At 40.6% G+C, this 12,647-nt stretch overlaps 2 protein-coding genes across 2 annotated transcripts in view; one reads left to right on the forward strand and one right to left on the reverse strand.

Annotated features, from left to right (window-relative positions):
* The window catches only part of T265_00779 (hypothetical protein), a gene marked incomplete at both ends in the record, with an annotated part of 135,400 nt that overhangs the window by 11,790 nt on the left and 110,963 nt on the right, over positions 1–12,647 (forward strand). The window lies entirely within an intron of this gene.
* On the reverse strand, positions 907–11,641 carry T265_12634 (hypothetical protein; the record flags this gene model as incomplete). The annotated part of the gene is made up of 3 exons (XM_009164716.1): positions 907–1,306; positions 9,242–9,366; positions 11,592–11,641. Coding segments are annotated over 3 exons (573 nt in total), but the record flags the coding sequence as incomplete, so codon positions are not given.

The following is a 12,647-nucleotide window of genomic DNA, read 5'->3' on the forward strand; positions in this document are numbered from 1 at the left end:
AACAAAAACCCAAATGCAGGCAACTGACAGGTAATTAGACGCAAAGTATAAAGCAGTAAAGTAATAAGCAGTCCAATCCAGCTGTCACGTGATCGCTAGAAACGTGTAGAATATAACAATCACTTCCACGACAAAATGCGTAGATTTCAGTATGCCCACTTTGTTGGGAAGAACTTATTGGTTGATGCAATCACTCCATGATAACAAAAGTTAAATCGATGGTGTTTTATTTTACCACATGCGAAAAACTCCTAGCCCACTTAGGGTCTCTATGGTGTGTACGATAGTGGTCTTCCTTCGCTTGGTTATGTGAGCGGTTGCATGATTTGCAAGCAGAGAATGCATTGTTGTGAAAATACACGAACGTATAATATCTACTGATTAGCTGTAATTAGCTCGGCAAAGGTAGATATGCGAAAGGGACAAACAACAGTGTCTGTAACAAGAATGGGCCAATACAAAGATTATGAAAGGACACAGCAGGAATTACAACCCCATAATTGATTAATGCCTTTAATATACCCAAAGATTTCAAACATAGGCTGGGGCTGCAAATTTTGCCAAAGTCGTTGTTGATATCAACCAATTTGGTACATTCTTGAGGTCACCAATAACTTTGATACATCGTTATCAGTAAACTAATAAGAAAGATATTCTTCACATGTCTAGTGTTAAAGAGACCAAACATTCTCTATTGTGCGTCTTCTGGAAAAAAGAACCGCTGGAACCTTTTTTAAGGCCAATCACTTTTTTCGCATGTAGTCATTTCTAACTCATCTATTTTCTTAACGATATTTTGTAAGCTTCAAATAAATATTCTCCATGCCAAAGACAAATACCATACAAGATGCAAGCAGGTTTTCTACACAAGGCATACATGTGGCTACCTGCAAAACTCAACTCACCTCATTCGTATCTCGAAGGAACTTTCGTTTCAAACAAATGATCTTAATAATGACGCAGATGAGAAAAAGTCCAGTAATTGCAATGCTGAGATAATGTAACACTTCGGATGCTTCATGCATCATTTGTGCGCTGTTATCCACGTTCATACCATGCGTGAAGCTAAGTGGATCATGAGCAAATATATGTTCCTCTCCTGACCGATCGATTTGCACTTCGGATAAAGCGATGTTATGAGTGGTGCTGGTGGTCGTGTTATTCCTAGGTTGCCGGCGAATCTCACTGAAAGTTTGCAAGTGGGTTCCATTCCTTTGACGATGCAAAATAATTGTGCTGTATTTGCGTGTCCGGCGCAATGCAGCCTTAGACTTAGAAAGCGTGTGGTTAAGTTGAGCACTTGCCTCTAAGATGGGATGTAAAGGAAAACATGGAGAAATCAATGGAATGAAAAACAAACGGATTAATTAGATGGTGCACATGCATTCACCGACTTCCAAACTAAAGTGTATAAAAGTATCAAATAAAGTTGTTTATTTTCAATAAAAAGTTATTCCGTATACCGAAACTTCAGCGACCAGCATTATCATACAGGCTGTTCTGACATAAAGTCTACGGTTTGGCAAGGATTCACATGTTGTGTCGTTGCAAATATCTATTCAAGTGCCAAAAATATACGATGTCACGTGGGAGCATGAATTCTTTTCACGCAATCAATTGCTATTCACGGCTATGCTCACGTCTGGAGATAAAATTGCCGTGGGCATTTGGATGTTTATTTTTTCTATGTTCACAAAATAATATGCGCTGAAAATTAGGTCTAAGTTTCTAAAACGGATATATTTTGATACAAGTCTCACTTGGGCCATACAAGTGAGTCCGGAATTGTTAGCCCTTCAGAACGGGTAAATTTTCGCCTTTACTGACTTACGTTATTGGTAGAATGTATGATCTCAAAGAGGATAAAAATAAAAAAATAAGTGAAAACGGTTATGAAATTTGCCTTCTGAATAAAGATATATATTAGGTAGTGAAATCAAAGGGAAGCAAATAGCTTGCTTTATCCTTCTGGATAAAAGCTTCTCTAGTGAGATTCTTAATTTGGGCTCAGTTTATATGCCAGTTTGTTAAATTGTCCTTTCCAGGATGTGGTCGTCATCGTGGTCATTTTCCCATTCCCCTTAGCTTTCCTTTCACTCCACGAATAGAGTATTCGAAATCGATCTTAGTCTAAAAGACATCAATGTTGTTGAGTTAAATGTCCGGAACATTAAATTTGCGTGCCTAAAGTTCAATAAAATCGAATGAGTTTTCATCCAACTTGTCAGAGAAACAATGATCTCTTTATTAATTTTGGGAAGCGATGCCATCGGATGATGCATACCTAAAGAGTAAATTTATTGTCTGAAAGGAGGTAATATAATTATAATAAATAAATAATATGAGTGTAAATAAGTGTAAAATAAATATAAATGGCCCTCCGGCAATACAAGTAGCTTCCATTTTTAAGGACAGACAGCTCAGTTAATTTAACAGCAAACATCATTCAGATTAACAGTTTTTCAGACATATTTGCGAGTTGCATGGTGAATTTATGGTGAAATTGGGCGATTTTTTTTTCTAAATGATACAGGCCATGAAAAACGATATTCTGTATTGAGGTGGAGTTTGATCACAGCTCAAAGTATGGCTTGGCAAAGTTTCACAGCAAGAACACCTTGAGTGAAATTCAGCTACGTAATAAAAGTAAAAAAAACGCAGACTAATTTGCAGGTATATGCTACTGAATTAACAACATGATTGAACCGTGCAGTTTCATTATAGCTTCTGAGCAGGTCCTTAAAAATTTAATCAAACAAACCAAAAACGGCGCCTTACGAATTGTCACCAGATAAACTGATAATCTGCATTTCTTAACAAGGAATACTCCTATGTTTCTGAGAATGGCTCTCAGATTAGTTTCTGAACGAAAGGTACTCAGCGTTTGCCAACTCACTTAGGTTGCTATTAGTTGCTGACAACTTGGGTAGCCGCCACCAAAATTAAACTCTCTTTTTCTGGCACTCATTTTCCCTAAAACACACAGAATGCAAGGCTACAGAGTAAGCCCGGCAATCAACGTGTTGCATTTCCACTTTATTTGCTTATACACATCGCATTAACCTGTATGTGCAGCATTGTTATCATTTATTCTACACCTACTTGAAAATCATTCACCTAATTAGTCTTATGACACCTACTTTTTCCAGTTCTGCTCAATAAACCGTGAAACACACGCATGAATGAACATCTTTTGAGTATGGGTTGTCATCGCATTTTCCTGACCCTCCTTTGAAAATGAAGGAGATGAATATCCATATCTATCATTAGACACAAGTAGCATTGACCAGTCAACCAAGCAAAGAATGCGTTATCCATGGATTTAGCATACCCCATGGTTTTCTAGATGGGATAGTTATGGGATCAGTTGGACTGGAGAGAAACTGCTTTGCTAATTTGTATATCTGTTACGGGCTGACGCCCGGAGATAATGATTGAAGCCAATATGTCCTACAAGTAATCCGACCTGATGATCAGAATTCACACTGAGATGATTGAGTTTGTAAGGATTATACGATTATATGATGTGTATGCATGGTGGGTCACACTCTGAATAGACCAGGGACAATGCAAGGCATTTAGTACTACCTGATGCATCTGAGTTGCTTCGCATCACACAATGGAATTGATGATTACTATAAACGGATTCCCAATAGTTGATGAGGCTGGTCACAGATTGCAGTAGTTCTGCATCAGGGGACCGGTGGGTGCCCGAATTTTGAGGATGAAAATAACTGGAACCTGTCCCGCTTGGCCCGATTACTTCCACTGATTCGGCGGTAGGATGACGCAACTTTCCGTCGATAGCATGGTATATTTTTGGGAGTCCATAGTGTTTTGTGCTGTTGCAGTCTTCGGATGGCCATGGTAATGAACAGCTGGGATGTGGTTGACCATTTGGCGTATTTATCTCAACGATAGTGCAGAGTATTTGCCGAATGTCATTGAGTCGGTGGCGAAAGTTGTTCTTGTAACCTCAAACAAGAGAAAAGTTTGAGTTTTGATGTGGGATGTAGATGGTGTTCCGAATGAAGCACAAATGGGTGTCACGGGAGAAACAGTGAATGAAAAATCCTATCATAAAAGCTTTAGTACGGATGGTCTATGCAGGGTGTCGATCGGTCACACTGAACTAAACAGATTGTGCATGTCATCTTACAGTGTATTCGGGCTAAAACTAGGTAGGCGACAAACTAGGTTTAAGGTAGCTCCGGTACTCACTATTCTTTAGCGCCGACCAAATATTTTATGGGTTCCATATACTGCTTAAATTATGCGGGCTCACGATACCATTTTTATGCGTTCGTGTCTAAAAATCTGATTGTCGTTTTCGTGCACGTATGTTAAGTGTGTAATGTAAGGAGGAAAATGGTTCCATCACAAAGATAATTACACATAGGAAGCTATTGTAAGGACAATATTCATACAAATAAGACTGGACGTCCAGTGAGACGGTGATCAGCATGATGGCACAGCTTTTTTCTCTAGAAGGTTTTTATCAAGTATCCCCATAAGTGTACAAGCGAAAAAGCGAACAACGAGTGAATAGAACGTACTGGGACATTCTGAATGCAAACTGAAGTTATTTATCAAGGCAAACATAGTCATCTTTTCAGAAGGATATGGGTGTTTACCCCTGAGAGCATCGATAGGAGCTGTTAGCTCTCGACTAAAAAGCTTTACAAGTGACCAGGTGGATCGGTGTTTTGGTATAGTTTTGCTAGTCAAGCAGTTCAGTTTTCAATACTGGGTGGTTTTTTGCTTATTCGTGTCGGGTAAGCCGTATTCTTTAGGTTTAGAATATGACAAGTGATTCTCCTTGGTTGCTGGTTGCAAATGTTTTCGGTGATAGGTTTCCTGATGGGCTCCATATGATATATTCACACGAAAATAATGCCTGTACAACTTCCAGTTTATAGGGGGCGTTTGACGATTCCTTTTTCCAGTTCTGGGTCTTATACTGTGGTTGTGAGCGCACAGAATGATTTTACCAGGAAGAGGCCTGGTGACATCTTTTTACTTCGAAATATTGCAATGGTTTCGAGACAAACATGTGCTCATCGATTTGCAGGAACAGTATGCATACGATCTTGATGGCTGACCTGGTATGCTAGTTTCTGAGGCTTTGGGACGTAAAATTCTATTGAAATTTCGTAGGATGTCTGGCCTGAGGTACTTGCACAAAACTAGGTGCCGAAATGAGAGAAGTAAATCTTTGCTCGACCACCTGCTCAAGAAGCTCGGTTGAGTGATGCGCTAAATCGCAAGCCAAGAATTGCAGTCTTGGTGCTCACTCACAAGGAATTTGTCTAAATCGTTGCACACATTGGTGCTAATACGAGGAAAACCAGGAGACAACAGCAAGTCGACATGTGCGCAAACACAAATGCGCGCACACCACGTGATAACGCAGGTGGTCAAAAGCCACGCGATAAAAGTTTACGGAAACTGTTTGGGCATGTCAGAGGTCAAAAAGTCATGAGGAATTACGGGTGTATGTCGAATTCAGAGGGTGGACGCAGAAACTAGTAGGTTCAAGCAGGTACAACTCATCTAAAGCAAGCATTCAAAAACACTCCACTAGTTGCCAACTGCGGCTCACATTACAGGAATTTGTCTAAATCGTTGCACACATTGGTGCTAATACGAGGAAAACCAGGAGACAACAGCAAGTCGACATGTGCGCAAACACAAATGCGCGCACACCACGTGATAACGCAGGTGGTCAAAAGCCACGCGATAAAAGTTTACGGAAACTGTTTGGGCATGTCAGAGGTCAAAAAGTCATGAGGAATTACGGGTGTATGTCGAATTCAGAGGGTGGACGCAGAAACTAGTAGGTTCAAGCAGGTACAACTCATCTAAAGCAAGCATTCAAAAACACTCCACTAGTTGCCAACTGCGGAGAACATATTTCAACAATAAGTTACCAATCCAAGACTCCTCGGTCTTTTGTGGGTTTCCTTAAACAGCACTTATCTCACCAACGCACAGGAAGTCTACGGGTACACCAAAAACCGGGACAAAAGTGGTAAACTGTAAAGAAAGTTTTTGACGTTTTTTTCTTACTTGGATTTTGTTGTAATGTGCAGTACGCGCCCGATGAGACAGTTGGGTAAATCGGGAATATCGGGCAAAACTGTTGTTCCATCATGAGGTGTTTTTACACCAAGGGACTGTTTTAAATATCAACAAAACACCATTCGGTAACGAATGCTCGAGAGATATGCGCTAGTCACCTTGCAGACAGACAGTCGTTTCCTTTGCCAACACAAAATACAGTGTAAACCTTAACAGTGTCTAAATCCTTATCGCACTCAAAATTGTGTACCTAGCGATTCCGGTTTCTGACTTGGCGGCACGAAAGCTCCTCCGTTCGTTATTTACTGACTGTCCGTGTGCTTATTGATCACGTGCTTTGCTCCGTCATAACAACCGTTTACCTTGCTCCACAGTCAGCCCACTCGACACTGGTATGTTGGAATGTTTGTGAGTCAGTAGCCTACTCGCTCGTGGTTCGTTTGCTTGGCCTGCTCTGACTAGTTCTGCCGTGGCGGCCGTGAACGCACTACCACTTGGAATCACGGGACTGGTGCACCACCGAGCCAATAATCCACTGACCTCTGCCCGATGAAAAGACATTGCCGCTAGGCTGTGCTAGTTAGTGACAGCCTTGCGCACTTGGCAACGCCGACAACTGAGATTTTTTGTGTACTTTTGCTTACCAGCGTGTAATAGTCGTTGCTTTTACTATTCGGGTGATAAAAAGTTTCGCATCAGGATCTGAATGATGTTCTTGCCTACGCTAATTATAGGGACGGTAGTTCTACCTAATTCTTTAATTTTCATCTGTTTGCGACTGAAAATGATCGTCCGTTAACCTGGCTTGTTAAGTAACGTGATAATACACAGTGACTCAATTTGGTGGCTCAAGGTTGGATGGAAATATTGTCAACACTTTTACCATTTACCATGGTTGTCAACTAGCGTCAATAGTGGTCCTAATTCATAACCCTGTGTTAGTTTAGCGTAGACCACAGGCGGGAAATCCGTCGTGCAGCAAAGGCTGCGTGGAGCTTCACGTCCATATATATATATATATANATATATATATATATATATATATATATATCCTTAGATATACCACAGCTGGCTGTCAAGTGATGGAGTAGACATACATCTGCACAATCCTGTACGTTGCACCAGTGTTGCATTTAATACTTGTCTGATCACCTCTGCAATATCTGTGGAAATTTAGAAACGTTAATTATATTGACCAAGGCTTCGGTACACAAGGTTTTCAAATGGCGAAAATAAATGGAATTAAATGTAGCCTGATCCCTGAGAAATGAAGCTGGTTGGATCACTCAAATCAACACACTGAATCGTATCGCAAACAAGTGTTACTTAAACCGCAGTGTGGGGCTCTGCTGGATGAAGGAAATGACAAACTTCAGCTGTTTCCACAGAAATTGATTGTTATTTCAGGTAATTAACAATCCTTGTCGTGGGCAGGGGTACTTAGCGAAACGCTACACATATACGCGTGACTCATCCATGGACCATCAAGTCTTGATTCTCAAGCGAAATCTGCTGGCGAAAAACGAAGTAGTAACGGTACATTCATAAGGATGTTTGATCTGTGAACGTGACGACCCCGGAGGAACACTGGAAGATCCTGTTCCAATTCTATGTCAGTTGCGAAACTCATGGGAAATCTTGAGGCAACTTTGCATGAAATCTCGGAAGACAACAACCACACTTATACTGCAGCTTATCCACTGAGTAAGAAGAGATTTGTCTCGGACGGAGTCTTGGGCGCATGATCGCATTTTGTCACACCTTGGGAAGTTGGATGTAATGATGAGTGGAATGACACAAAACCCTTTTATTCAGTATGTTGCAAGAGGCTTTAAGAGTAATACCGTGTCCATGCTTGTAATCAAGGTCATTCCTTAGGACTCATACTGTACTCGTAGGCTGCTACACCGTAACCCACAGGCATCTAGCAGTTCAATGAAACGTGACGTACAGAGGGCGCCTGCAATCCACGTGAATGCTTTGGAAAATATAGGTGGAATTTTCCTGAAGAAAAACCAGATTGCAGGAAACTGTTTCCTAGTAGTTCGACATTATGTGAGTGTCCCTATAGTTTGATGATTGGTGAAGTAGTGTGCGCCTCTCTCACGCCTCAACTGCATACACGGGAACATAAGCACCGCCATTGTAAACGTCACTGTTTTTAAATCCATAGGGCTTTCAAAACTGGCAACATGTTTTGCTTGACTGGAAATTATTTTAAGGAGAAAAGGCGAAAAATATGTGTCATCTTAACTCACAACATGAGGCAGTGAATGGGTTAATAGTTGGCAAAATAAGGCCATAAGCTCTTGCTGAAATCCGTTTACTTTGAACCGCAGTCCGGCAGTCTAAATTTGGGCACACGATATTGACAGCGGACCAGACACTGAGTGTCTGCTTTACGCGCTTTGCCTTCGGTTGCTAACAAATGTTCACACAACTGCACTTGCACATTTTTTTTCGATCACACATATCAACCAGCATTTCGTGGTAGTAAACAAACTGATTGACTGACAGTATATGAACCAATTCAACAGGTGAAATGAACCAAATTCAAAGAACAGCGTCGTTCATTTATATAAAACTCGGTGGTTAAAAATAAATACGACTTTTTGAAGTAATCTGACACGAATTCACCGGCTGCCACATTTAAGTTTCCGATTGATTTCGGATAAAATCGTTGTGAGAAAGGGAAATCATTAACTAGAAATCAGCCTAGTATTGTGTATTGCACGATAATATGTCCGACAAAATCGCGAAGTCTTATTCCGATTCAGCACAATCGTGTATCGCGTATCGTAGTGTAACAATTATCAGCCTCAGAGTTCAGTATGGCGTCGAGAAATTTATTCTCTGAATAATAATATACTTATTTGCTGCATATCCTAGTCCAAGTCAGCAACAGAGCAGCCTAAAGGTTTTCTCCATGTCCAATAACCTATTCAGCAGTGGCATTCCTTCATATAGTTTCGGCTTGTCCTGCTCAAACCTAATGATGATGATGATGATGATGATGATGATGATGATGATGATGATGATGATGATGATGGGGAACAGTGTTTGATCAAAGCTTCTAATGAGCTTCAGATTCACACACAGCAGAAGCAGCTACTGAAATTGTGTAGTCATAAAATTCTCTACTATTTTACCAGAAACTCACTTTGAAGTGATTGAATCTCCAGAACAATTTCGGTAATAACGATTCCAGCATCAAGTAGAACAAGGAGTGACAGGATAATTTGCATCATATGACTTCTCAAAATTGTGAGCAGATGTTGTTGCCAGCTGAGAGGTTGGATAATGGATAAAGGGTGGGTGTGAGCATTACTGATACAGAAGAGTTAGAATATGCTATAACCATGAAATCTCAAGTCTTCGTCGTGCCCGACAGTTACCTGTACAGCTTTTCTGCTCGACTAATAACGGCATTAGCTCTAATTTTTACCGTAACGTTAGACTGGAGTGGACTGGAGCCCTTTTTTGTTTTATTTTATCACATTTTTCACTGTTGCACGCAATTTTTGATATCTACTCCCCCAGCGGGATGTTCTAGAATCCCACTCGTTGTTCAACTTTGAGGGTGAATACCATTACTCACCTCTTTTGAAATGAAGCCATACTTGCTATCACGTGTTGTTCCGTTCATACGTAACCACCTGAAGATCATAAGGTTGTGGACTAGTATTCGACTTCGACGTGTTTGAATCTGGTCTCCGTGGTATTCAGCAGACTGCTGCATCAGAACATTTCAAGCAACCTTTATTTTCATCAACATATGTACTCAATGTATCTGAGACAAACTGGGCAAACCACTATTGGTGTCTTTTCCGTCACACTGATCATGCATTTAGGGGAACGAATATTTCATCTCATTACTCACATTACCTGTTTATTTAGGTCATAATGGAACCAACTTGTCCGAGTGGATATTACAACACATCGCCAACTAATGTCCCCACTGCCTCCAACTGAGAGTAGATAAACTTAAACTATATATTTTCCATGTTAACACGTTCAAACACTTTTCGGATAGTATCCACACGAATCTCAAAAGAATATTGAAAAGCAGTAATTAAGTGGCCCAGAATGGAGTAGTAAAATGTGTGGAGACATTTTGCCCTAAACTATCTTTGGCTAATTAGACCAACCGGATGTTTGGTGTTGTTCACGCGACTCCTCAATTTTCTGGTGTCGTGATTAGATGAAGGTCATGCAGTCACATTCACGGAGCAGTCATATGAAGAATAATTTCGTGCCTAGGAACACGAAAACATCAGCACTGTATTTTCCACTGTGTTAAATTTTATCTTTATTTTTAGATGATGAATCCACATACTGGGAGGGGAAACAAACTGACACAGATCTGAAGTTACTCTCAGAACAGTAATATCAATCTCAACTGTTTTGTTCGATGCTCTTTGAGACATTTCAGATGGTCAAAGAACACCAAAGGAATCCCTAAAACCCCAGTTATAGAAGGCGGTGTTTACAAATTACTTCCTTTTGAGCTACTGCAGAATACTTTCAAACCAAGATTAGGATTGCTCGTCGGCAAAAACGTACAAGACGCAGAACTACTAGTTAGCCGGTTTATTTTTAAGCACATAAATTCATGTTGGATGGCTAATAAGCCAAAGATGAATGACACCTTTTTTGACAAGTCATTAGCTTTTCATGCATACGGGTGCACTTTTGCGGACGATCCCCCAAAATACTGATAAAGGTATGGTGTACTATGGTGTTATAAAGTGTACCCAGTCAATTCAGGTAGGACCCACGGCTCAAACACCAGTCAGATCGTCTCACCCAGTTTGATCTGTTAATTACAGTAAAAGTACAGGGACATAATTTCGCGCGTGTCTGAAAACTTCCAGGAAGGACATCCTAGCTCCTTCAATGGTACGTCACTTATATAAGCAAACGGTGGAAGCTACTGAAAACAACGGCGTTCCAGGTAGATATCCATGGGAAATATAGGAAATATTAGGAACGGTTTTACCCGCTGGGAATCATGTACACATATATACACATACATATACAAGTTTACTAAAGTCCGCTTCATATGTGGGTAAGAAATCTGACCTTCGGGCTCAAATACCTTGTTACGAATGCTACTACACTCAAAACATAAGCCATTAGAGTAAATTCTGGTCCCAAAACCTACGGATTGATTGATCCTTTTTATGGAAAGCGAAAATTTAGAAGTCACCTGACTATTCGCAAGTAGTCATCCCCCAAAAACTTTCCATGCAGACGCCAACATAAAGTACTCAAATTAACTGGGGGAACGCGGTTGCTCATTTTGAAATCGGACTTTAACGGGTAACATTCTGTCACACAAATTACATCAGAGGTTTTGGATGCAAGCTCTGTGTACAAAATAACTCAGCGCCGTATCACAGCCTGCCATCACCATGAAGGTTACACCACCAGGTTGGTAATGTCGTGCAGGATGTGCATGACAAAAACTTCCGTGGTGAAATAACACTTGGGAAATATAACTAACTTACGTTTTTCTCCCCCTCTGCTGTAAAGTGGTCGACATCTCATCTTTGAGCATTGAAATATCAATATTATCTTTGACAAGCTGCTTTAATATGGCACGGTTCCGCGACCAGTCGAAATTGTATCCGTATCTAAAACCAAGCAAATCATGAGAGGGTCAAATTTTTGTTTACCTTGATCCGAATAACATTTTCAGTAGTTAAAGCCCGCTAGTAGATGTAGGTCGAGGTAAGGTTTTCTAAATCTAATAAGGACAGAACATAGCAGCCCATGCGTGGAGATCATATGAAAAAAAGTCATTGGCGAACTACAGTTCTTCAGTAAATGATACAATGCATGCATAAACATTGAAGTCCTAAAAACTCGGAAGGACCATCTCGTCGTACACGTCCGTTTATTTAATAAAAACGCTATACTGAGTTAAGTGTTGTCTGGTAACCGCCGAGTTGTGTTATGTTTCAAATGCTTTAAACGCTTGGCAGCCGCCGAAGTTCACCTTTAAAAACCCAAATTCCGTGGTATGAATTTGCTATTAACCGCCTAATGAGTAAAAGGTAACTAACAGTGATGACACTGAATCGGCGGGAAACCGATAACTGGGAATTTACTGTACTTCAATCGATAGTTTGCCTCGTTATTTAAGCCAAGCAACGAGAGAAAGCCGGCAGGAAATGCTGGGGGGTTATCCTTGTAAGGGATGATTACCAGTGTATGTGCTGATCACGATTATTAGTTGGTTTTCACTAACTGCCATTGAGTTCGGCACAACACTTTTAGAAGGTAAACTGCCTAAGTTAGCTGGCCAATAACGTTAATTTGAAGTCAAAGGAAAACGGCGTGGGGGCGACCCGTTCCTAATATAACTCATGACCATCTGGCTAAAAAATCATATCAGTGAAAAGCATGCAGAAATTTGATTTATCATTATCAATGGATTGCACCTATCCAAAAGAATCTGTCTCCATGATATTGCCAGATCTGGCCCCAAAAGATGGTCGTGTAGGTCGGCCAAATCCAATGGTCACTAGCCCGAACAAAAGATCTCTTTCTTGACAATAAAA

Source organism: Opisthorchis viverrini (genome assembly GCF_000715545.1).
Source record: "Opisthorchis viverrini unplaced genomic scaffold opera_v5_8, whole genome shotgun sequence".
NCBI classification, from domain to species: Eukaryota; Metazoa; Platyhelminthes; class Trematoda; order Opisthorchiida; family Opisthorchiidae; genus Opisthorchis; species Opisthorchis viverrini.